Below are 26246 nucleotides of genomic sequence, written 5' to 3'. Positions count from 1 at the left end.
CGGCGGCCGGGGGGCGCGGGACTTCGCGGCCGCCCGGGACGGGCGTGTGTGGCCCGACCCACTGGGGCTACGCTCTGGGCGGCCGGGGCCGCGGCCCGGACGAGTACGAGAAGCGCTACAACGGCGCCTTCCCGCCGCAGCTGCGCGCCCAGATGCGCGACCTGGCGCGGGGCATGTTCGTCTTCGGCTACGACAACTACATGGCGCACGCCTTTCCCCAGGACGAGCTCAATCCCATCCACTGCCGCGGCCGGGGGCCCGACCGCGGGGACCCGTGAGTAGCCGTCGCCAGTCGACGCCCGGGGTCGCGCACCCCACGCGCTTCCTTCCGTCCTCCAGGTGCCCCCAGGGGTGCCAGGGCCTTTAGGGTCCGTGGGGTAGCGTCCGTCCGCTCCGTGTCCTGGGCTGACCACTTTTGAGGTCCCCCTTGGCTTGAGGGTGCTAGATGGGCCGGCGGCTGTTCTCTTTCTGGATTCTCCCGGAATTTTCGAACTTCAGGACAGCTGTCTAGCTCAGTCTCTTTTACAGATGGGGAAACTGAGGCCCAGAGACCGGAAGGGAGAGTGGCAGTGCCAAGGGCTAGCGTGTGTGTGTATGTGTGTGTGTGTGGAGGGGGGTGGTTCTAGACTACCATCTCGAACTCTTTCCCCAGATGAACATATAGTCTAAATGTAAATGTAATTCCTATGTAAACACAGCTTCAGAACAAGCCCTTGTTTCCCTTCTAATTGGATTGCCACAACCAGCTCTTTGCCTTATGAAAATTCAGGAGTTGATCCCAAGAAAGGACTTCTCCAAAGTCATCCAGTGAGTTTAAGGCAGAGGGATTACAGCCTTTCTCCTTTACGGGGTCTGCTTTTAGACTGAGAATAGTTAGGTGGGAGGGAGGCAGGGAGGCTGTCAGGTCCAGATTTGGGGTCCTGATACTCTAGGTGAGATTCCTTGTACGCTGAATTCTCTGTCCCATAAATTCTCCCACTCTGGTGGCAGGACTGTCAGGAGAGGTCAGCTAGTCCTCACCATCCACTAGTCTTGTTTGCAAAGGCTGTCCTCTAAGGGTCACTGCTGTTGACATCAGAGTCCAAGAGGGCAGCACACCCAGCGGAGGACCTGGAGGAGAGGGGTGTGCATTGCCATGGACGCTGTTAGGCCGGATAGGTGACTGCCTTCCTCTGTTTACCTCGCTTGGGTGGGGGTGGAGGATTTGGGTTGCTCAGTGCCTTGACACAGCTCATGGCTGCCTTGGACGTTTGCGTTTTCCATCACCTTGTGGAACAAGGGAGTCTGAGAGGTTCAAAGAGTTTTTATGATGGTTTGGTTATCCACAAATTCTTGTCTTAAATTGCAATTTGAGAATATGATGTTTTAGTGAAACAGGAGCACATCACAGGCTAACTTCAAAGGACTAGGCCTTTCCAAAATTGTAGGAAACTGATGAGTTATTTTTCTTGTTTAAGCATATCAGCCTTCATACATACAGTTTTTTTTTCTTTTTGAGCAAAAACTTTATTGAATTTTGAAAAAAAAAGTACTGGGCCTTTCCAGATTTTACAAAGTGAATGAGTTATTTGTTTCGCTTAATTAGAGGGGATTTTATACCTATTATTATATTTTCTTTCAATCTTTCTTTTTTTTTTTTTAGGATAAACTTAGCTAAATTTTTGGGGAAAAAAGCCTAAAATTTCACCAGTTTTTAAAATTTATCTTTCCTGCTAGCTCCTGCCCATATGCCTATACTCTCTTCACATAATTGCAATCGAAGTGTGTATACATATTTTGGATCTTAATTGTGCTTTCTCACTAATGCATGCGCATAGTATTGCAAAGAAAGGAGAGAGCACCTTCAGTAAGTGCCATTATTCTCTCTCAGACTCTTTCTCAGATTTGCCTTTTCTGGTGGACTTAAGGACCATTGTTTATTGGGGAATTGTGACAATACTTTCAATTGGGAATATGATGGATTGGAGAGTGAGTTGATGACATCTTTGTTTTTCTTAATGAACCATAAGAGGCCTCTAAAGAATTGGTAGCCCCTCTCCAGCAAGGTGAGGTGGTTGATTTAACATGTTGGTCCGGGTGGTGTCCTGTGTGACTTAAGCCGTTGTTTCAGGAAGAAAGCTGCTGCTAAGTGGTTTGGTTTGGTTATACAGTGGCAATCTGTGTAAGTTAAGGTCAGGTTGCTTTAAGACAGATATGTTGTCATTGGAAAGATGGTGTTAGTATTGGTGGGGCAGGACAGCATTTGGGGAGTTGTGCACAGAGGTTAGTAAGCTTTTTGGTTGCTAAACTTTTGTGTCTTTAAGGAGATGAAAGAGCCCTGGAGTTTTGGTGGCACTGGCCACTTACAAAGAGTGGAAAGGTTAATTTTTTGTACTCTCTTTCCTTAAACTCCTTTCAGGCTTTGGTATTTTTGAGGAAACTTTAGAACCAGGTCTTTGTTGTTTTGACTGAAATAATAGGGCACATTTACATCCCCCAAATAAATATTCTGTAATAAAACTCTGTCAGATTTATTTTATTTTATTTTATTTTTTTTGTCTTTTTGTCTTTTTCCGTGTCCGGCAACGGATCGCAACCCTCAGTGTTGCCCCCGTACCGGACCGGGGACCGGCAACGGGATTGCAACCCTCGGTGTTGCTCCCGCGCCTCGCTCAGCCAGTGAGCGGGAACCGGTCCGTATGTGGGATCCGAACCCTCGGGCGGGAGCGCTGCCGCGCTTCCCAAGCGGTGCACTTATCCAGTGCGCCACCGGGCCGGCCCCTGTCAGATTTATTTTTTAATCAAATGTATTCTAATGATTGCTGTCAAATATATTCTAATGATTCTTCTAAAAAACTGAACTCGCCATAAGAACATTATGTAAAAAGTACAGATACAAAAATGGGTGCTAAACATGTGTGTCTTTTCTTTTTAGCCACTTTACTTGAGGCTTATCTTGCCTGTCTTGTTTGCCTGGGGGTTGGGTGACGTGTTAATAAAACCTGAACACTTTAAAAATAGCAAATCTAGGAGCTGGCTGGTTAGTGCAGTAGCTTAGAGCACAGCCATATAACACCAAAGTCATTGGTTTGGTTCCCTGTACCAGACAGCTGCCAAAAAAGAAATAAATAAAAATAAAAATAGCAAATCTTTCTGTCCAGCTAGAGATTACTATGCAAAGTCAGTTCTTCTCACATCCCCAATTTGGGTTGGAGGATCCACATTAAGAGTTTCTTTGACTAAATTTAGATATTACATTTTCATAATCCTGTAAATGCTAACTATAGTTCAGGGCTTGGATATGTGACCATTCTTGCTGACTCCTCAAACATATTGCTGTTAAAACAAAAAAGCAAATCTCAAATTAACAAACCACACCAATAGTGGCCCCAAACCTACTCATTCCTGGGCACCCCAGCTTATGATGACCTCCTCTGCATTCCTCTTTCTCTGAAGTCCTGCCCTCCAGAAGCAGGCCCCCGTCTTTTTTTCTGTGATGTCATTGAACTGTATGAACATGAGTCTCCTTAATTTACTCAGTTCTCCTTTAAGTTCCTTTCCTTTGAGCTGCTATTCCACATTTTACATTGCTTGAGAATTGAATACTATGTGTATTTACCTACATTTCCCTTTGTCTTGTCTTCCCAGATTCTCAATCCCTGGAACGCAGGGACTGTTTCTTATCTTATCTCTGTGCCTACACAGCACCACGTAGATTTCTGAACAGCTGTACAGGTTAAGTATATGGGGAAAATTTTTTTTAACACACGTGTGATTTTGTTAGCTATATAATCAAGAATTTTCTTTTTTTTTGTCTTTTTCCGTGTCCGGCAACGGATCGCAACCCTCAGTGTCGCCCCCGTACCGGACCGGGACCGGCAACGGGATTGCAACCCTCGGTGCTGCTCCCGCGCCTCGCTCAGCCAGTGAGTGGGAACCGGTCTGTATGTGGGATCCGAACCCTCGGGCAGGAGCGCCGCCGCGCTTCCCAAGCGGCGCACTACAGCAGTACGCCACCGGGCCGGCCCATAATCAAGAATTTTCTATCAGAGGCCGTACTTTTCTCCATCTTTTCTGTTTTGAGTGATAAGAACTTTAAAAACTCATAGTGGGTGAGTGCCGTGAACATTCGCACATGGTGACATTAAGTGGAGCGTTCAGTTTTGTGGTTCAGCCAGCTGGATATGTAGAAAGATGTGCACTTTTGAGCCTCACCGTGTTCTGGAAGACTGAGTTCTTGGCTTGAGACACTTAAATGGTGTCTGGTCAGACTGGACATCAAGAATATCTACAAAGAACAAATCCACAGTCTTAGCTGCATAGGATAATTTCATGCTGTTAGGCCAAAAGAGTTTCAGGGAGTCTTATTTTTTCCTTCATTCCCCTCCCCCCCTTTTTTTTTTTTTCTATTTTGGCGCATTTTGAAGGAGTGTATAGCAATTATTTGGTAGAAAAGAATGAAAAGTGTTCTAGTGAACACCCCAGATCTTTGAGTGGACTTGTCTGATTAGCGTGGAGAGGAGGAGCCACCACAGTTAATGCAAATACATTTTCTTTCTTTCTTCTTCTTTTTTTTTTTTTTTTTACTGTGGCAACTGTTATCAGTTGTTAGTGACTGCTTGGGCATTGCATCAAGAAGTATTTTAAAACTGGATCTGTTTTAGTTCTAGACTAAAAGTAAAAGCACAATAAAACATGGGAAGGCGTGCAGTGCTCAAAATTAGTAATGCCTTCCACGGGCTGTGCAGGTGGGGACAGGGACACATGCCACAGATTAAGCTGTACCTCAGGAGAGGGTGGTTACATGTGGTTTGCTCACTCACCATCTAGCTTGGTTGCTAAATGATGATTTTTCTGGTGCGGTGGGTTGTTAGAGCCCACTCTGAGCAGTAGATCAACATAATAAATATTCAAACCCAGCAGAATATACTTGAGTTGGCAGAACTGAGCATGAGGATCTCGTGTCTCTTATGACCCCCTCCTCCAACCTTCAACATTTCCCGTATCCCTTCCGGCTGGCAGTACCCTTGAGAGGCATATTTGAATCCATAGCTTTCGCCTTGTGAGGACCTTGTGATATTACAGAAATTTATTTAGAAAGAATCAACAAATAGAAGAAGGAGGCGTGGTTTTCCAGCCATACAGTTTGCTGATTTCATGGCTTGTGGGAGACGAGATAGCCCTAGTTCGTAGATAGCCCCCTCTATATCACTTGTTTTAAAAAATGTAGCTAAAATTTTGCTATAAATTCTTTGTTCTTGATTAAATGGCATAATATGGCATAACACAAGGCAATTGGAAGGTTCAGATAAGATGACATACTTGTACCTGCTTTATTATGTAAGGCCATTTCACTCCAGCTGAGGCACGTAGCAGGCCTGTCAAGGAACACAGCAAGCCCCCCAGAACATGGGAGATGCTATGCTGTCCCCCAGAAGCTTCTCTCACTGGGGGTGATCCAAGGGAAAGATAAAGTGCTCTGGGGATAATGATGGAAGACTCCAGATATCAATGAATCTGTTACTGGAAATAAAACTGGAGCTTTTTCACTTTGGCCTCTAATAAATGAAATTTCAAAATAGGTCTCCCCTTACTATCATTTTTTTCAAGCTTCTGCAATTATTTTCTGGGTTTGTGGGAATGGGCCAGTAGAGTAAATGAGGTCCCCAGAATGTTTCGAGCCGTACTTTTTTACTTTAATTATTTCTCCATCCCTACCTTTCCCAAATGTATTAGTTGTTATGGTTGTGGTTGTCACTTTTACTGTTATAAAGAAATATCAGAGTGACTGAAGAGCTTTACCCTTGTTGTCCTGAAGTTGTTCTTGAGATTGTTTCAGAATGGAAAATTGGTGTTGATTATGGGGGTGGGAGGTGTGTGGCGGAAACATCTATGCAGCTCCAGTTAAGAAGAAAGGGCCTCAATTCCTGCTTTGGTTCATGGTAAAAGACGTCTCAGAATTAATGGAAATAATGGGGATTCTTTGGATGAGGTGTTACTGAAAAGATGATATAAAGAAGTTAATTTATTCCCCCATCCAGACGACAGATGAGTAACACTGAGACTAGCTGAAGGTATTTACTACTTATGTATGTAATTGGCTGGAGTGTTTAATTTCTGTATTAAAGTGTTACAGGTAGGTCACATGACAAGTCTCTCCTTTAGTTCCTAGTGATTGCCAGATCTGAGCTTTTTGAAGCTGGACATGATCAAAGAGAGCATTTATGGTGATAAAACTTTCTCAGAGAGGGCAAATGACTCGTGCACCATCTCCTGACTCCCCGATGAGTGTTCTTTCCACTATAGTACAAGTGTGTCTCTGTGGTTTGTGACTCGATTCTACTTACAGACACTGTAGAAGCTTGCTTTTGAGACAGAAAGACCTTTGCCATACTGATCCACCCATAATCAGTTCCTGAGTAAATACAAGTTGCTGGCAGTTGTAGTTTCTAATAGGTGTTTAGTTTTAGTGTCTTTTTACACTTTTAAAATAAAGTACCTTTGTTTAATTCTTAATTTTATTTCTTTTTCAGTTCAAATCTGAACATCAATGATGTACTAGGGAACTATTCATTGACTCTTGTTGACGCGTTGGACACACTTGCAGTAAGTGTTCATCTTTTTTTAAAAGAAAAAAAATTAAGATTTTTTTGAGTTGATTAACCCTAATTTCCCCCAGCAATGGGAATTTCAGGGAACAGGAACCTGATACTCCAAATGTATTGCTAGCTTTGATAGCTATTATTTATTTTAATGACCTTAAATGGGAAGAGCAAGGAAAGAGTTGGTGGTTAAATGAGGGGAAATGTGATTCTCCTAAAAAAAAAAAAAGAAGGGAAGAAATGTGTAATTGTGTTTTGTTTCCCACTATCTTATTCCATAAAGGAATCAGTCCATAGAGAAATCCATTAATGTTTACATTTATTGTATTACTATTTCAGGAATAAAAGACAGAAGATCTCAGAGTTGTAGGTACCCTGAAACACCACCTGGCTCACAAGAGTGTGTCTGAGCCCTGGGCTAGCCCATATGTGGAGCTCTCTACAAACACTCCTTTTTATTTGCTGTTGCTTATTTTATGGACACTATCCACTCCATACTTGAGCTGCCAACTTGGGTGCTGCCTTTACCTCCTCATCCTTTGGCCAGATATGCAGAAACATAGTAAAGGCAAGAAGACACTGTGGACATGATACATGATCAGGCTGTGTCTATGGGCTTAGTCTAATTCATGCCCTTTTGCTATAGAATACAATTTCCAAGGGACTATATTACAGCACAGCTTTGTTTTTAAATCTCCTTAGAAAAGGTGGTTTTACAACTTCTTTGCTCTCCTTCATTGTCCAACAAGCTTTTCCCATTAGGAAATTCTTACTGCAGTCTAGCCCAAATCCTGTATTTAATGATTTATTCTGGTTTCTTTTAACATTTCTTAAAAGTGTTTAAAGCTGTTTCAATTAACAGTTTAGAGTTAAAAGGAGTTAGAAATGAGTAATGAGTAATGAGTAATGCTACCTAAGTTTGCATTACGCTGTTCAGGATCTTGCTATTAGTAGAATTATCAGAATTTGGAAAGACCTTGAGAGATCATTGTACGTTCTCATTTTATAAATAAGTAGCAGAACTAGGACCCTTGATCTAATAGAAAATCTAGAGTACTGGATTTGATTCTACTAGACTGTAGTTGCAAAGCAATTTGGTTTCCCAGTATCTTCTTCTGAAGTTATCGCTGCTCCATTTAAGTCATCACTGATCAAAATGTGCCCAGACAAGTATTCCAGCCTACTTAGAGCTAACTTGTTGAAGATACTAGAGGATGACTCAGCCTACAAGGGTTGCTTAAAAAGAGAAGTCCTAAGACTCATATACAGCTTATGAAAGCTCACTTTTCTCCCTGAGCCTTTTTTTTTTTGTTCCATTTTGTCTTTTTATCTCTCTGCCATACTTGTTAAGTACAGAGACTTTATCTCTATTATTCAGTGTGGGAATGCAAATATTTGTTCAAAAAATGAATTTCTACCAATCCAGCATTTCCTAACACAGATTTCAAGGATGTACTCCCTGAAAGTAGAGTTCTGTTCCCAAATGAACTTGAGAAATTCTGTGTCTGTCCCACTATTGGAGAGCCATAATGTGCATCAACATTTTAAAGGCTCTGAGAAGTTCTGCAGTAAATAAACCTATTTAACTCTTCTGTCCAATCCAGCTTTCTGAAACATGAGTGAATGATTTTATAGCCTGGTTTGGTTACTCTGGGCTCTGTAAGTATCTGAGTAAAATGGAAAATTGCAATATGTAATTAAGAGTTGCTGGCTTCCTTTACCATCTTCTACTTGATCTGAGATCATATCATCATCTGCAGCTGCACCAGATATTGTTGCTGGTGAACATCTGTAAGGAAACAGACCCACCTCTGTGGGTTTCATTGTAGAATATCCGGCCTTTAATGTGTTAGCCTGTCAGGCTGACTTTTCAGGTGTTACTTATGTTGAGGTTTTCCTTTTCTTTTGTTAACGTTTTAAACAGGCTTTGACAGGTGTGCTGTGGAAACACTCAGAAGAGAGCAGTACTATGACCATTGGCTGCAACTTGCAGTATTATTGCATAATCTTTTAAAAGGAAAGAACTGAATGTCAGAAAAGAAACATCTGTACTTGCTCTGTATGTTACAGCAAAGTAATTATAAGTGGGAAAAGATGTAGCAGACCAATAGATATTAGGAAGTAAGACCTACATGAAAGAAGTAGTGTCTGATAAAATTATTTGTTTTTTCTTGATTTTTTTTTTTTCTTTTTGGTGGCTGACCGGTAAGGGGATCCACACCCTTGACCTGTAATCCTTGATTTTTTTGTGTGTGTCCTTAAAATGTCATTGTAGTGATAAGATTGTCATAAAATTTGGAATAGAATGAAGTCATTTCAGTTCAGGTTAATCTATAAAATTTTATGCCCAATTTGCATTTTGTGTAGGAGAGGCTTGGTGTATGACATTGTATCCACACACCCAAAATAGGAATCATAATTCTAGATCACTTTTTAAAAAGGACATAGAGCTGATTATTTGTATGTTTTGTTTTATGTGTCCCTGGCTTTATGCTGTGTTCCAAAACCTATTATTACTATTTATCAAACTGTTTAGACATCTAGATGACAAGCAAGTTCAGTCAGTTTTTGAGATGTTTGGGTCTCCTGAGAGACAAGCACCCAAGCTGTTGATTTATTTGCGGAGCACAGGGAAAGTCATATTTTTGTTTTCTCAATTTTTAAATCTATTTTTGCCCATTCCACAAGTTTTGGGAGCTACAGTGCCTTTCACGATAAATAAGTTGAGACTGAAGTTTGAGGGAGAATGGTGTGGGAAGACAAGGAGTGCCAGTGATTTTATGAGGAATTATCTTCACAGTTTTGCCATTTGGAGATAGGATTCTTGAGTTGGAAGAAATAGGCTTGCCATCTGGCCCGGAATACGTTCTGAGAAATAACTGTGCTTCTCTACCTTTTGTGTTTTTACTCCTGCAGTGGCAAAACCACACACAGACGTTTAGATGATGTGGCCTGCTGCTGTGATCATGTAGCCTGTTTCATTTCAAGCTGCTGTAATGGTCTATGTTCCTCTTTTTAAAGGTAATGGGAAATTCATCCGAGTTCCAGAAAGCAGTCAAGTTAGTGATCAACACAGTTTCATTTGACAAAGATTCCACTGTCCAAGTCTTTGAGGCCACGATAAGGTAAAATAGTACTTACAATGAATTGAAGGCTTCTTTTTGTGTATGTATAGAGAAGGATTCCTGTGAGGGTCTTCTAGCCCCAAGATCTACGTAGAGAGTCCATATAAACCTTGTGGGCACAGTGCACATTTTTCATGTTTAGTTTTATATTTATACAAATTGGTACAATTGATATTTCAAAGTAATCACACATTTTGGACTAAACAGAAAGACACTTATGTTTTAATGGGGGTGTAAGAAGGTGTCCCTCTAATGCAGAGTTTCATGGTTTCCCTTTATGTCTGGTCTCATTTCTTGCATTCACTGTGTCCTAGGAAAACCCCTACATATTTCTAAAAGAAATAAGAGTTTCCCATCTCACCTACCACCTACTGAAAACCACTGCTTACCATTTTGGTGTATTTCCTTCTCATGTTTGTCCCTTAGTAATCTCTCTCTCTCTCTTTGTTTAATGTAGGGATCATATTCTATGCCCAGTTTTGTATCTTGCTTTCTTTAGTTTGATATATTATGACTTCTTCTGCTTAATGTCATTTTTAAATAATTATATTACTGCATAACATTTCAGTTTACAGATGTAATATTTATTTAAGATTAACGTTATGAAAACATTTGTTCTGAAAAATGTCACAGTCCACTTCATATCATTGGAAGGGGACATTTGTGTGTCTACAGGGCATAGATCTAAGCTGGGAGCCTCCTGCCTCTGAGTGGTCCATTTTCTCCTTGTTCTCTTCTCTTTCTCCTCACCTTGCCTCTTTACCAGATATTAGAGAAGTTCATCAGTTGCTTGGCAGCCAAAACTAAATAAGTTACTTATTTAGTTGTCTTGCCTTTTTCTCTTTGTTATATGGCTAAGTTTTTTCCCCAGGTGAGATAAATCAAGAGTAATTTAGTGGAATAATAAGTAAAATTTATTGAGGACAATCAGTATACTCCAATTAATACACTCTCTTAATGCCCTAACATTAAGATTGTAAAATATGTTAATATTTAAATGGTATTTTTCTTGGTAGCCTCAGATGAATGATTCCCTTTCTCCCTGTCAGTAATGTGGTTAACTAAGAATCAATCATGTACTATCAGAACTGGAAAGACTTTAAGAGGCCATTAAGTCAAGTCCTTCTGACTCCAGGCAGTTCTCAGTCCACAAGGAAATAGAGGCTTCTTCTGTCGTTTTTAATTTGCATTTACCAGCAACGTGATTTCATTATTTTTTGTTCTTCCTGTCATTAGGGTCCTGGGAAGCCTCCTTTCTGCCCATAGAATAATAACTGACTCCAAGCAGCCCTTTGGTGACATGACAATTAAGGATTACGATAATGAGTTGTTGCACATGGCCCATGACCTGGCTGTGCGGCTCCTCCCTGCCTTTGAAAACACCAAGACAGGGATCCCATATCCTCGGGTAGGTTTGAACCTTTGTGTTTGACAATTTGCCATCTTCCTGAATTAAAACTCTTTGCTGTATTAATTTATTTGGAGGAAGGAATAATGGGGCTGAGGTAGAATAGGAAAGTGGTGTCCTTGAGAGAATTCGGTCCTAGGTATGATGTAATTGTTTTTTAATCCATTCAGCATTTACTGTGTGTGACATACCTGATTTAATCCTTCCCTTTAGGGAACTTATGTTTCTGTGTTCAGTATGATTAAGTCCTTTTACTTGTGTGATTTTTATCTTCTGCTACAAAATAGTGTGGGCAGTTTGTGTTCATTTCTGACTTGGGTGTATTTTCCTAAAGATCCTCACATGTATATTACAGGAGTTCAGTGATTGTTTTTTTGAATGCTTCACATGATCTTCAAGTAAAGCCTGCACAGACCAGCAAGTTAGGTGCTGATTTAAATGCAAGATCTGGAAGGAGATTATATCTTTGTGGCATCTGATTTGTTGAGCCCAGAACTCCTCTGGGAATTGAGTCAGCCTTTTGGGTAACCAGCGCAGAACTGCCACACCATGGATCCTCTGTGGTGAAGCCAGCTGTCATGTTCTGCTATGCTGACTTTTCCTCCCAGTCTGAGATTTGTCTGTGTCTGCTGAGCAGGAGTGAGGTCACAGTTGCTCACTTAAAATTTGTAAGTGATTCCATAGCTTGCCTTTGTTTCTAACCCCAAAGCCTTGTTGTTTTGCAAACATGAAGAAAACCTGCTGGAAAGAGATGGTTTAGTGAATAGAATTATAATTATTTCCTGAAGACTTGCTTTTATTAATAAGATGAGTCTCTGCTGTTCTTATCTTGTGTCTTTTTATTTTTACTTTTTATTTTTTTTGGTGGCTGGCCAGTATGGGGATCTGAACCCTTGACCTCAGTGTGTTACAAGGCTGCTCTCTAATAACTGAGCTAACTGGCCAGCCCTTTGTCTTTTAAATTTAACTCTCACATTCATCTCAGATGCAACTTGGGAGGCAGTGCACTGACTCTCACCGTGGTAAGCTTGGCTTGTTAGTCAAATGTAGTATCTGTTTTCTGGCCTTTCACCCCAGTGGGTTCCTTGAGTGTTGCCATGAAGCCTTTGTCTCTTCCTGTCCCCAGGTGAATCTAAAGACAGGAGTTCCGCCTGACAGCAATAACGAGACGTGCACGGCAGGAGCTGGTTCCCTCCTGGTGGAATTTGGGATTCTGAGCCGACTGCTGGGGGATTCCACGTTTGAATGGGTGGCCAGACGAGCAGTTAAAGCCCTTTGGAGCCTCCGGAGCAATGATACAGGACTATTAGGTGTGGAGGCATCTTCTTGTGCCAGTGGGACTGCATACCGTCTGGTCCCCTCCCCTTTGAGCTTCTCTGAGGCTCTCCCACCCTCCACCACTTCTTCGCTGTACCATTGAATCTGAAAATTGACGACTCAGTGGCCCTCAGTGTCTGCCACATCCAGTTTCTTTATATGACCTTTTACTTAGAGTGAGGCTGTAAAGTTTGATGGAAAAGACTAATGTTTCTGCCGTTTGAGGGCTCCCTTATGATTTGGATCCCTTGGCATATTCCACTTGAAAATTACTGTTAATGGAAATGCTGCAAAAAGAACTGCCCCTGAGGCAGATTTTATTGCTTCAATATAGGGTTCCAAATATAGGAATTTAGAGTTACTGGTGGAACAGCTTTTTCCTTTTAAAAAATCTAGGTGTGGAGTAGTAGATTGAAAGCCCAGATTAAACCTATATTAGGTGGGGGTTTTTCCACTGAGAATGTTTGGTCAAGGTGTTACTAAAAAATTATTATGGAAAATTTCAAACATAATAGAGATAAAGTATAAGGAATAATAACCCCTGTGTACTCATCATTCATCTTTAATAATTATCAGTATTTTGCTAACTCAAGATGTATAACTCAAATATGTTTTTACCTTATGTAACTGTTTGTCTCATATTGGAAAATATTTTCTTTCTGGCACTGGGAAGTAACTTGATTGGTTGTCCTCCAGCTGTAGTGGGTTGTTGCAAAAGCTTTGTTTTTTTTTTTCCTTTTTGTCTTTTTTCATGACCGGCAACGGGATCGCAACCCTCAGTGTCGCACCCGTACTGTGACCGGCAACGGGATCGCAACCCTTGGTGTCGCGCCCGCACTGTGTTCAACCAGTGAGCTGACCAGTCTCTATATGGGATCCGAACCCTCGGCGGGAGTGCCTCCATGCTCCCAAGTGCCGCACTCTACCGAGTGCGCCACCGGGCCGGCCCTAAAAGCTTTGTTTTTAAGAGTGATTTTTTATTTTTATATTTTTGGTGGCTGCCTGGTATGTTTTTTTTGTTTTTTAAGTTGTAAAATGTATATTCAAATTTGTATTTAACCACAACAATAGAGATAAAGAAGCCACTCAGATTGTCAGTCTATCACCAAATGGTTGGTCAGTGTCTCCCTTAATTGTTAATTTTTTAGCTTTCCATAGATCCTTTCAGCCTGGCATGTGCAGCTTTTAAATATTTTCAGTTATAATATAATATAAACAAACAGTTTTATCCTGCCTTAATTTGGCAGGTCATCTAAGTGTTTCCAAGTTATTACCTTGTTTTCATAGTTATCATTTATTGGAAGCTACATAACTGTCCATTAACTCTTTTTCTCATGTTGGAGTCTAGTTATTTCTCTCCCTCTCTTTTTTCCATTTTACAGATAATTTTCTGGTAAATAACATTTTTTTTTTTTTAAGGATAATTTCCCAGGAATGGCTGTACTGGGTTAAAAGCTATGAACACTCTTTTGGGTTTTAAGATGTATTGTCAATCTGGAAAAGCGACATGACAAACCTGTTTTCCTTTTACGTTAAATGTATATCTCCATTTTTGTGTCAGTGGTTAAACATTCAGAAAAATCTCTAGGCTATCCAAGTTACTAATAGGACCGATAAAAATTTTAGGGTCAAGCCTTCACTCCTCTTACCTGACAAAGATGAAGGTGCTGAGGAACAGTGGGGTCGAAATAGGAGGTCTGTCCCCATCCCCCCCACCTGTCCCTCACCCCCAACTGATCCCCACCCCAAGATAATTGGAACCTGAAGCGCCCTGTTTATCTCCGCAGGCAATGTTGTGAACATTCAGACGGGCCATTGGGTTGGAAAACAGAGTGGCTTGGGCGCTGGGCTGGACTCCTTCTATGAATACCTCTTGAAATCTTACATTCTCTTTGGAGAAAAAGAAGACCTAGAAATGTTTAATGCTGCATATCAGAGTATTCAGAACTACTTAAGAAGAGGGTATGTCTCTTTTAACATCTTTTCTGTTGCCTAATTGAGCAAATAGAATGCATTCTGAAATGTTTCTATTTTTCTTAACTTAAATTCACAGGGTCTGTTCGTCTCTGCCCCCCCACCTTTACTGGTTGTTTGTCAGTCATTTGGGGGGTGAAGAGCTCTATTAGCTACTTAGTGCTGCATAGCATAGTACCCCAAAACCTAGTGGCTTAAAACAACAAACATCTCATGTTTTTTCTAAGGGACCAGGAATCCAGAAGCAGCCAAACCGACAGTTCTGGCCCAAGATCCCTCACAAGGTTGCTGTGGAGTTAGTTATGAGCTGGGGCTGCAGCCATGCCAAGGCTCGAGTTGGGGCGGGAGTATCCTCTGCCAGGCCCACGCCTGTGGTGGTTGGCAGGCTTCAGTTCCTCACTGGGTGTGGCTGGAGGTCTCACTTCCTGCCACAGGGAGCCTCTTTGTCGGTAGCTCGTGGCAGCTGGCTTCCTTCAGAGTGAGTAATTCGAGAGAGATAGAGAGACCAAAATGGAACCCCACAGTGCTTTCATGACCTCATCTGGGAATGACGTACCAACACTTCTGCCAGACCATTGGTCACCCGACCAACCCTGATATGGGAGAGGGGCTTACCCAGGGGTGTGACTGCCGGGAGGTAGACTGGTTGCTGTGTGAGATGACACATCCCTGTGTTTTAACTGTGGCTTTAGCTGCAGGTGGAGCTGTAATACAGTAGAGTTATCGAGTTGTTTTGGTTTTTTTACTTTCCAAAGAATTGTTAGAATTTTTCTTTTTACCTGGTAAAAGGACGGGTACACATTTTTTCCCTCTGAGTTTGTTTAAAATGACATTATTTGCCATTTCTCACTTGTGCATTCAGGTGGTAGGAGAGAGAGAGGGCCATTCGAAGCCGCAGCAGCTTCTGCCCTGGAGTCCCTTTTTCTTCCCCAGGCCTGTCTGTGTGCATTTGTGTGTTAAATGGCCAATACTAGTATCGCTACTGAGCTTCCTGCTTGGTGGGGTTTTCTTGGACTCATTTCTCCTTTAGCCGTTGTAGGAGCCGCAATGTTGTGTAAGTGCTGTGTTTAAGTAAGAGGTCTTTTGGCTGGAGTTCAGTCATTTTCACTTTTCAAAGCCCCAAACTAAATTAGGTAGTAGTCCCTGAGGGTCTTGGTCTGATGTATTCCTCCAGGCCCATGCTGTTGGACCATACTAGAGAAGAGACTCTTTGTACAGAGAACTAGGCTTCTACCCTTAGAACAAATCCAGCATAGGCCTGCATTGTATACCAAGTTCTGTTATGTGACAGGGTTCTTAAACCTGAATGTCAAAGTGCTTTCCGCGAAATACAGTGAAATCCTGATATATTACCATGGCTAAGTTTAGAACTTTAATTCTAGGGTGGATGTTATCTTCTGGTAGAGTCTAGTACAGACAGGTAGAGGCAGACTGTCTTCAAAGGTTTAAGGAATGAGTTAAGAGAAAAAGTTAATGTGGGTTCCATTTAAATGAAACAACCAGGAGTTGCCGGAAGAACAGAACTTGAGCTCTGTCAGTGAGTTTTCTTCTCACCTTTGAATGCACTGCTTGGATTTGTAGGCGGGAAGCCTGTAATGAAGGAGAAGGAGACCCCCCACTCTATGTCAATGTGAACATGTTCAGCGGCCAGCTGATGAACACCTGGATTGACTCTCTTCAGGCCTTCTTCCCTGGACTGCAGGTATGCTGCAATCAGGTTTGCGAAGAATAAGCAACCATTAGAAAGGCCTTTGATGCCAGAGTGTTCTTTAGCTCCTTTGGATTTGGGAGGTTAATAGCACAACCTGTGTCTATCATTCTCTTTGTGGAATTAGTCCCCAGAATATTGAACAGAGCCATATTGCATAAGTGCAAAACCATGCTTGAAAAGTAACTGTGTGTGATTTTTGGATAGTGCTTCTCTCAGTTGTTTGTTCTTTGTTCATTAGTACATTTAACCTCTTCTCCCATGCAGTTCACAACCCAGATAGTGAGGGCATCTGTTTGTCTGAATTGTCACTTTTGGGTTGATTTTGTCTCCAACCATGTTTGTAGGTCAGAGAAGAGCCGGAGAGTAGAGGCAGAGCCCAGAGCCTTCGTGTCATGTCTTGCCATTCTGGGAAAAGTGTCGCAGCCTGGTGACCTGTGTCTTCTCCTTAGGTTCTGATAGGAGATGTAGAAGATGCCATCTGCCTCCATGCCTTTTACTATGCCATATGGAAACGATATGGTGCCCTCCCCGAGAGGTATAACTGGCAGCTACAGGCCCCTGATGTTCTCTTCTACCCACTGAGACCGGAGTTAGTGGAATCCACGTATCTCCTCTATCAGGTACTAGAGTACACAGTAGTTTGTATTTAACATGAGCAGGACTTGTAGTAGTTGGTTCTTAATGAACACTTGCTGATTGATTTAGAATGATGTTGTTTCACAGTGACTCTGATAGAGTGACCACCTCTCTATGGTCTTGTTAGTGTTCAGTGTCGTTCATGGTTTCGCAGGATGGAGGAGGTGTCTGCAGTCACGTAAGGTTTTTAACCTCACATTTTGCAAAGCTGGATTGTGTCTTTACTGTAGGACTTACTTCTCACATCTTTAAATATTCAAGAGGAAGATTTTGTACTAAGTGTGTTCCAAATTTATTTGACCAAAGTACCATTTTGGGGGGATGCAATTCAGTACCAGTGTACTGTGGAACTCTGGTCTGTGTAATAATTATTCAGAAAAAAAGAAAATTCTTTTTCTTGGTTTTAAAGGAAATCATCTGGGATTCATCTGAATGCCTGTTTTTGTTTAGTGCTAAGAAAAATATATCTTTCATGAAATTACTTTAGTGCCAGAGGGATTGTCACTTTAACTGTGAAATGTCTTCTCCTCGAAAGTTGAAGCCAGATATTTATACTTCTGTGCATGCCATACATATATACACACTGAGAGTCCTCATCATTCACAAACACAGCAGCATAAGCTGTTACCTTTCCAAGAAGCTGGCCTTTGATGCAACTCAGTAGGCCTGTAGCAAACGCCTACATACATATATACACACTGAGAGTCCTCATCATTCACAAACACAGCAGCATAATCTGTTACCTTTCCAAGAAGCTGGCCTTTGATGCAACTCAGTAGGCCTGTAGCAAACGCCTACAGTGGGCAAGCCCTAGCAAGCAGAACCTGATTTTTTACAAGCTCTGGTAGTAGGATTAGTACTATGGGTTAGATTTATTCAGCATTTTTTTATGCTGAGTCCTTGCCATTTGCTTCTAGATGAAAAAGGGAGAAATCTTGTGGAACTGGCAATCATCCTCTTGTGTAAAGGGAGACCTCATGAGTTTAGGTAACCTGTCATAGAAAGGGGAAGGTGGCGCCTCATGCTGGCCCTGGAGCCCAGGCTGTGCACATGTTGAGATGGCAGGTGGCTGCTATCTGTGTTCTCCTCCTGAGCTCAGCCCTGGTGCCTGTGGGTTTATGCCACTTTGTTTCTGTCACCGCTTCTTGCCTATTTTCAACTTCTTCCTCACATTGACTGTTTTCTTCAAATGAAGAGAAATCTCCCACTTGACAGATTTACCCTCTGCCGCCATGCCCTGTACTCTTTTAATCCTGAAACAGCTAACCTTGTAGCTTTTGGCTTTTGCTGCTGCATGTTGGCACTAGGCATGTATTAAAGATGATCCCCAACTTTTAAACTGTTTGTGGGTTAATGTCTCATCCTCCCAGAGATTAACAAAACCATCTAAGAGCATGTGACAGAAGAGTCAGCAACCCAAGGACTGACTTCTTAGGGTGACTGGAGAGGAAACTGTGAAAGTCTTATTGTTCCTATTCACTGGCCTTTCCTCACAGTGCTATAATTGGAGTGGGGGCAAGGTCCTGTTTCCCTGTGCCTGTGTCTTAGTTTCTAGAGAGTTCTGAGGCAAGATGGAAACTGGATTTGTTCTCTGACGTGGTACTGTCAGGGTGGGCGTTGCTTCATTTATGACCATGACGGGGATCAGGAGAGCCAAAGCAGAGTATGGTTCTACATTGGAGCAGATTGTCCTAACCCTGGGTATAGTTAAATTGTAGGTGTGCTTTGATGTGAACTGAAAGAGTGCCTACTCCTTTAACATTTGTGCTCCTTGAGGATAAAGTGAGTTAGGCCCAGTTCCTTCTTTTGGCCGGTGACTCACCTCCTTGGGGAATGCCTGCAGTCTCCGTGGTGTTTATAGATGGCATGTTTTCCAAGCTCTTGCTGGATCACATTCTCTCATGTTCTCTCTAGGCAACCAAGAATCCCTTCTACCTCCATGTAGGAATGGATATTCTGCAGAGTCTGGAAAAGTACACAAAAGTCAAGTCAGTTTTCTAAGTTCCTTTCTTTTTCTGTTGGCCACTTTTGATTTAATTTGAGTTGTTCTGGGGAAATATTGTCCTAGTTTTTGCATTTTAATTTATAGAACAGGTCATTAATGTTAATTTTGCAGGGAAATTGTTTACCTTTTGGTGTAGTAGCTCCTCTCCATTGTAGTGGGAATTGCTTTTTACCCCCATTTTTTTTTCCTGTAAGTTTCCAGCAGACTGTGTGTTTTTTATAAGTAACTTATTTTCCCTAGTTATACAAATAATTCATATACTCAGACATTTAGGAAATACAGAAAATATAACAAGGTAGAATATTATCATTGTAATCTCTTCATACAGAGATAAGCATAGTCAGCATTTAAGCGGATATATTTATAATCTTTTTTATATACTTATATATAATGTGTGTATATATGTATATATAAAAAACATACTCTGTATTTCAATTTTGTGACTTTTTTTTTTTTTTTAAAGCACCCACTATTAAGAACCTTTAAGCTAGGGACCCCCCGAGTGCAGGCCTGTGAGGGGCCCACTCATTAGGAAATACAGAAAATATAACAAGGTAGAATATTATCATTGTAATCTCTTCATACAGAGATAAGCATAGTCAGCATTTAAGCGGATATATTTATAATCTTTTTTATATACTTATATATAATGTGTGTATATATGTATATATAAAAAACATACTCTGTATTTCAATTTTGTGACTTTTTTTTTTTTTTTAACTTAACCAGTGTATCATAAGTATTTTCTTACAAAATACTATTTTAGGGAATCCGAATGATGTCAGTTCTACAAGTACTAGTATTAAAAATTTAAATCAGTCCTTTTAGATTTGTTGCTAGTCATTTTCCTGGTGCTGTGTTCTGCTTTTTGGCCAATATTGTCCCTGCCCCTCCCTCCTACCTGCAACTAACCTGATAATTTAGCAGCCAGGCCACTTTTAAAATAAATTTACAAGCAATCCAAGGATAAAAAATGGATAGCCTTTCAATGTAACATAGTTTATTTTTCATATGGTGTTGGATAACTTGGTTGGTTGTTGTGTTAGTCGAGTACTCCTGCTTTGTCGATGAGCCAGCAGATGGGACGGTGCAGAGGCAGGACTAACTGGATAATTGTCTTGCAGATGTGGGTATGCCACGCTGCACCACGTCATTGACAAGTCCACAGAGGACCGGATGGAGAGCTTCTTTCTTAGTGAGACCTGCAAATACTTGTATCTGGTAAGTGTGTTGCAGGATTAACCAAGGAATATTTAGTGTGGCTTAGAGCAAGCATTGGTGCAGTCTTCTGACGGGTATTTACTGGGCACTGCTATGTGCTGGACGTGGCATGTTCACAGGGATGCAGGCATGGTCAGAACAAAAAGATATTGCTATCTTCCTTCATGGTTTCCAGCTTCATAGAGGAGTCATTTGGCAGGTAAACAAAGAAAACTCATGAGTGCAAGTGGTGAGAAGTGCTGATAGCAATGGGTAGAGGGCCAGCGTTAGTGCACTGGCTGGGAAAGACTCCTCTGAAGAAGAGAGTGGTGTTTAGAGCTTTCTCACTTCTTTTGATTGTTTGTGATCATGGCCGAGGCCTGCAGCCCAGCTGTCTGTCCACGCACACATCCTCAGGCACACACTCGTGTGTGTGGAGAGAGAACTTCTGGACCTGGACGGAAGCTTTGGGATCACCTAGTCAATGTTCAACTAGCCCTCACGGGAGCCACAGCCTGCATAGAGGGGTCAGGTGACTTGCCTGAAATCTTGGGGTGACTGCACAGCAGAGGTGAGGTATGAACCACGGCCCTGCCTCCTCATCCATTACTCTTGCCACCTCACTGCTCTGCCACATGCACGTATATCTCCTGTGCACCTGTGCACGAAGCTGCTCTCCTGCCCTCTCTGTCACTTGCCTCAATGTGGCAACATATAAAAGAAGACTTCTTAAGGCACAAAGGGGGCAGGATTTCCTGGTTGGAAAGTAGCGTGGCGACTGAGAACTTGGGCTGAGAGTTATAGACAGCAGCAGCAGTGGTAAATGTGTCACCCAGTTTGGTGGTTCCCAGGGCTGGGGCAATCTGGTCAGAATCACCCTGGTGCCCTTGTTAAGATAACTAAATCTTTAAAAGAAGTAGTCTCAGGAATCTGTAATTTTGACAAGTGCATCCAGTGATTCTATACAAAGCCAGGTTTTGGAGCCACTGGTCTAATCCCTTAGGACGACTCTTCTGTGTGGCATCACTTTTCACAGAAGACTACAGAGGAGATGTGTCCCCAGCAGACCACGTGGTCTATCTGGTGGGAAGACAGGTGTCCTGCTGCCGAATCCCATGGTGCGCAAAGGTTCTGGCTCTCAGTGTGGCTGGCTGAATAGGCTGACCGTGGGTCTACATCTATCAGGTGTTGGTGTCAGAGGATGTTAACAGGACGAGTTCTGGAGTAAAGGAAGGAGACCCTGGTGGAGGGTGTGCTAGGGAAAAGAACTCAGAATCTGGGGGGAGACGAGTTGGGGTCTACACCATTTTTCTCCCATTCGCTGCTCTGCGTCTCATTTTTCCTGGTCTCTGAAATACGTAGTTTAGGTGACCCATAAGGATTCTGCCATCTCTAAGAATTTCCAAGTATTCATTCAACATGTACTGAACACCTGTCTTGTCCCCCACTGACTTGTCCCATATTGGGTTAGGTTTTCTTTCTGCATGCGCCTGTCGCACCCTCCTTCAGGGGAGGACCTTCCGAGGGGAGGACAGTGCCTTGTGTGCTGTTGAGTCCTCAGTGCCCGACCCATGTTTTGACGCAGGAACTGAACTGAATGTTGGCATGTGTGCTGACTCGGTGCTAGGCCCTGGGGATATGGTAGGGAAGAAAACATGGACTTCCTTCCGCCAGCCTTTATAACTTAGGGTCTGGGTATGTGTGTGGTGGGGACAGTTCTACAATTCCAGCTTAGAGTGGCATATGGGAGTCAGCAAGGAGCTGTTGCAGACTACCTGTGCTTGGGTCTTTGCCCTGGAATTTCTGAATCTGCACGTCTAGGAAAGGTGTGTGTGGGGTGGGGACAGGTCCAGGCGTCTGAGTGTAAACAGGTGATATTGCCTTGCAGCCAGGTCGGGAACCATGGTTGTTAATCTGTCTTTTCACCCATTTGTCACTGAAAAGCATGAAGGTCCAAGCAAATTCTGTTCTCTGAGAAGCTGAGACACTTTCAGAGATAGCCGCAAATGTGCCGCAGTTACCAGTTGTATATTTATTTATTTATTTTTTTCTTTCCCTCTAGCTATTTGATGAGGAGAATCCAGTACACAAATCTGGAACAAGATACATGTTTACAACAGAGGGACATATAGTATCTGTGGATGAACATCTTCGGGAATCACCCTGGAAGGAATTCTTTTCTGAAGAGGGAAGGCAGGACCGAGAGGGAAAGTCTGTGCACAGGCCTAAATCTCACGAGTTAAAAGTCATCAACTCCAGCTCCAATGTGAGTTGCTTCTCCCAGGGGTGGTTTGCATGTGGACGAAGAAAAAATACAACTAATTACTTTGCCAGTCAGAGTTCCTGACAGAAAATTAATGGCACACTCAGATTGGGTAATTTGAAGAGTTGCATAAAGAGGCCATTTACATAGGTGTCCTCAGGGTGTGGGAAACCACAGGAGTAGCATTGCCATTATCACTCCTGGCCGCAGGGGCCAGTGGAGAGAGTGGTGGCAGGATATCTTGCAGGGGCATAGTGAGTTCAAGTACTGGGAGAACATTTCCTTGGGGAAGAATTGTGTAATGAATGTACTTGGACAGCTGTTTCCAGGGACAATACGTTTAGTTGGTTCTCAAGGTCTGCATCTCCTTTGAGTTATCTTGCAGGGGCATAGTGAGTTCAAGTACTGGGAGAACATTTCCTTGGGGAAGAATTGTGTAATGAATGTACGTGGACAGCTGTTTCCAGGGACAATACGTTTAGTTGGTTCTCAAGGTCTGCATCTCCTTTGAGGAGGTGGGGAGAGAAAAGGCCTTTAATTAAAAAAAAAAAAAGCACTTTTTTTTCTTTTCTTTTTTGGCGGCTGGCAGAGCTGAATCCTTGACCTTGGTGTTTTAACACTGCACTCTAATCAACTGAGCTAACCAACCAGCTTAAAAAATAGCACTTCTAAGCATTTAGATTTTAGTTGTGGACGAGAAGAACATAACTCAAAAAAAAAAAAACCCACATAATTGTCCAACAGCTAAAGTGTTTTCTGGCTCGATTAAGTACCTAAGGGACGCAACTTTTAGTCCTGGCCACTAAAGCAGTTGCTATGGGTGTCTGGGTCTTCGTTTCTTTACCTGTGAAGTGTGGATATTAAATTACGTCAGTGGTCCTCAACTGGGGGTGATTTTGCTCCTCAAGGGACATTGGACAAGGTCTGGAGACATTTTTGGTTGTCACACCTGAGGGGCAGGAGTTGGCACTGGCATCTTGTGGGAGAGGCCAGGGATGCTGCTAATCATCCTTCATTGCCCTGGACAGGCCCCTACAACAAAGAGTTGTCTGTCCTAAAATGTCAGTAGTGCCCAGGTTGAGAAATTCAGGATTAGATCACCTAGCCACATTTCCTTAGAGATCGCCATGTAAGTTTTTAATTCAAAATTCACACTTTCCCTCATTTTTGTCTTTCTAGTGCAATCGTGTTCCTGATGAGAGGAGATATTTCCTGCCCTTAAAGAGCATCTACATGCGACAGATTGACCAGATGGTTGGTTTGATTTGATCTGTTCTCCTCTTTGTGACCTCATCGAAAACCAGATCTAAACAATTCAACCCAGACCATGCCAAAATCCAGGCTGAGATGGAAGGGGTTGGAAGTCTGGCCATCCATGATGGTGTAGGGATTTCTCTCCAGCTCCTCGCCCACATCTGGTTAATTTTTGCACATTTCAGTGTTTCTCTTCTGTTCAATAAAATGCCCTGTTTTTCTTAAGGATATAATTTGAAATGAGAAGGTACATGGAAATTGGCTTCTTTGGACATGCTGATATTATTAAGCACAGTGGATGGCCATCTTTGGAGTGATGGCTTCATAGCCTCATACTTCAGAATCCCAGTGTTTTCATTTTGCTGGCACCTGCCACGTGAAGTATTGCTACCTCTTTGTTAGAGTATTGGGAATGAAATTTCTGTGCAAAAGGGCCTGAGGTTCCCTTGTCTCACCTAATTACTACATTGAAAATGTCATTCTTTCTCTCTCTTGTTGGTTAATTGGGCTCTCCCCCAGATATCAAGCCATCAGTTTGGGTCACATGAAGGAAAATGTCATCCAGTTATACAAGCCCCAAGTAATCTTCAGTGTTACAAATTATTTGCTTAAGAGCAATGGTATTTCTTACCAGAATTCTAACAGGCAGTCTCTTAAGATGTTTTGTCACAGTATGAGAGGTTAGCTAACAGATCTTTTGGATAGTATTTTATATTTATTTTGAACATGAACTTACCTGAGGAACTCCCATAGTTCCAGAACCAGGTGCCTTTTAGGGAAAGAAAAATACCTAAGATTGTCTAAGCTTTTCTCATCTTTCCTAACCAAGGATTCTCAATTCTGACTGTATGTGAGTTAGAGTTTTGTTTTGTTTTTGTTTCTTGTGTCTAGTGCCAATTAGCTAGGTCAGGGAAAAAGAAATGATCAGATGACTTTCTGGCATCCTTGAGCTGTTTCATGTAATACAGGCTTTAGATTAGTGCCTTATATGGGTTTTGGTTGGACCACTGGGTGTCACAGCTACTGCTATGGTTTCAGCAATCTTGTTTTGTATTGCCATATGTGGAGACCACAGTGAAAGGGGTGTGGGGTGGTTGTTAGGAAGATTCTGGAAATTGCTTGGCCAGTGCTTGCCTTTCAACCTATTATTTTAAGTAAGCATACAGAAGAAGGAAGTTGTGCTAAAAGTACCTTCTTTCTTTTTTGTTATTATTTCCTTGGCCAGACAGAGTATCTCTTTGAACTTATACTGTGTGCTCACACAGAGCAGAGCTGGACTTGACCCCTAGTCTGGCTTCGTGTAACAACGTCGTTGAAATTTATCCCAATAAAAAGGGTAGGACATCTCTTAAAAACCTCTAACCTCATACCATGTTGCTCACCTGTCACTGTTTATACATTTCAAATTATTTCGTTTTAGTCCTTTTAAAACTGGAAATAAGCACCATCTAAGCCATTGCACTTCCAGTCAAAAGAGAAATTTTATTCCTTGAAAATTTAAGTATTACTGCTTTTAAAATAGATATATAATCTGTTCTTGGAGATTTTCAGTATTAAATGTGTCCTCTCTATCTTTTAACATTGACTGTGCAAATTGTTTTAAAGTTAAAAAAAAATGCTTCTTTTTTACCTTTCTCTTCATTTCAGAAGCATTGTTCTGTTTATCAGCAGTCTTATGTACTGAATAGAAAACTCTGAGAATACTATGTATTTTAAATGTTTTCATTGACTCAGTAAAGATGTTAAGTACACACACACACACACACACACACACACACTCACACACACACACACACACAAGCATACCTGTACATTTTCTCCAAGCAAAACGAGGTGGGATTACACACACACTCACACACACACACACACACAAGCATACCTGTACATTTTCTCCAAGCAAAACGAGGTGGGATTGTTAATGACCCATTTGGGAGAATGGGGCATGTCAGGGAAGGAAGTGAGTTCTACATGTCTGTGTTTTCTCTGCCTCCTCTCCTCCTCCAGCTTCTTTGGCAGCAGTGGTATGTAAGCACTCCGGTGTTCCCTTTCTCAGCTGGGCCCTTGACCTATTGCTGTCAGAAAGCTCAGGCATTTCTTCCTCATGCTGTAAGAGTAGGGTCTGTGCCTGGCAGCACCATCGTGCCTGGAGTGCTGCAGGTGCATCTCAGGGGCTACAGACTGATGTGAAATGTGTGGTGTATTGTCTCAAACTCTCTTGACTTTTGTGTACTGGACCAATTGATGCAATTGAGGATGAGTTAGTGCATATTAGTCCTGGTTATTGAGCTTCCAGACTACCCAGTCTAAAGTTTGATGCTGCATAGTTAGTGATCTGTGGGGCCAGGTGCCAGAATGCTGCCCTGGTGCCAGTCATAAAACTAGGGCTCTTTGAGCCAATTTCAAAGCTTACTAGTTTTCTTTTTGAAAATCAGAATGTCAGCAACTTTGATATATTCTGCAGGGCTTTTGCTGTTTCTTCTACTCTGTGTTCTGAAATATTGAGTAGGGGAGGCTCACGGAGGGGTATGTCAGAGAAGGTCCTTGCTCAGTGCTTTGCCCCAGGAATGCCTGGAATCAGGATGGACTTTATACTTTGCAACAGCTGTGAGCCTGCACCATCTTCTTATTCCCACGTGTAGCTAGTGTCTAGTGTCAGCTCTGGTCACCATAAACACGGTTTTGCAAAACCATTGTAGAAAGTTGCCTTACTTGGCCGGCCCGGTGGCGCACTGCTATAGTGCGCCACTTGGGAAGCGCGGCGGCGCTCCCGCC

At 42.2% G+C, this 26246-nt stretch overlaps 1 protein-coding gene across 1 annotated transcript in view; it reads left to right on the top strand.

Moving 5' to 3' along the window:
* EDEM1 (ER degradation enhancer, mannosidase alpha-like 1) overlaps nt 1–23717 on the top strand; it is a 24050-nt gene extending 333 nt beyond the window's left edge. The window contains exons 2-13 of the mRNA XM_008575725.1: nt 1–274; nt 6513–6585; nt 9603–9706; nt 10943–11114; nt 12241–12424; nt 14219–14393; nt 15987–16107; nt 16566–16736; nt 18667–18740; nt 19882–19978; nt 22020–22223; nt 23400–23717. Of these exons, the coding sequence (XP_008573947.1) occupies nt 1–274; nt 6513–6585; nt 9603–9706; nt 10943–11114; nt 12241–12424; nt 14219–14393; nt 15987–16107; nt 16566–16736; nt 18667–18740; nt 19882–19978; nt 22020–22223; nt 23400–23489 (1739 nt within the window). The 3' untranslated portion in view covers nt 23490–23717. The remainder of the gene's footprint in view (nt 275–6512; nt 6586–9602; nt 9707–10942; nt 11115–12240; nt 12425–14218; nt 14394–15986; nt 16108–16565; nt 16737–18666; nt 18741–19881; nt 19979–22019; nt 22224–23399) is intronic.
* Nucleotides 23718–26246: the final 2529 nt, after the last annotated feature.

This window comes from Galeopterus variegatus, unplaced genomic scaffold (genome assembly GCF_000696425.1).
Source record: "Galeopterus variegatus unplaced genomic scaffold, G_variegatus-3.0.2 Scaffold1228, whole genome shotgun sequence".
Classification (NCBI taxonomy): domain Eukaryota; kingdom Metazoa; phylum Chordata; class Mammalia; order Dermoptera; family Cynocephalidae; genus Galeopterus; species Galeopterus variegatus.
This window is presented reverse-complemented; position numbering and strand designations above follow the sequence as displayed.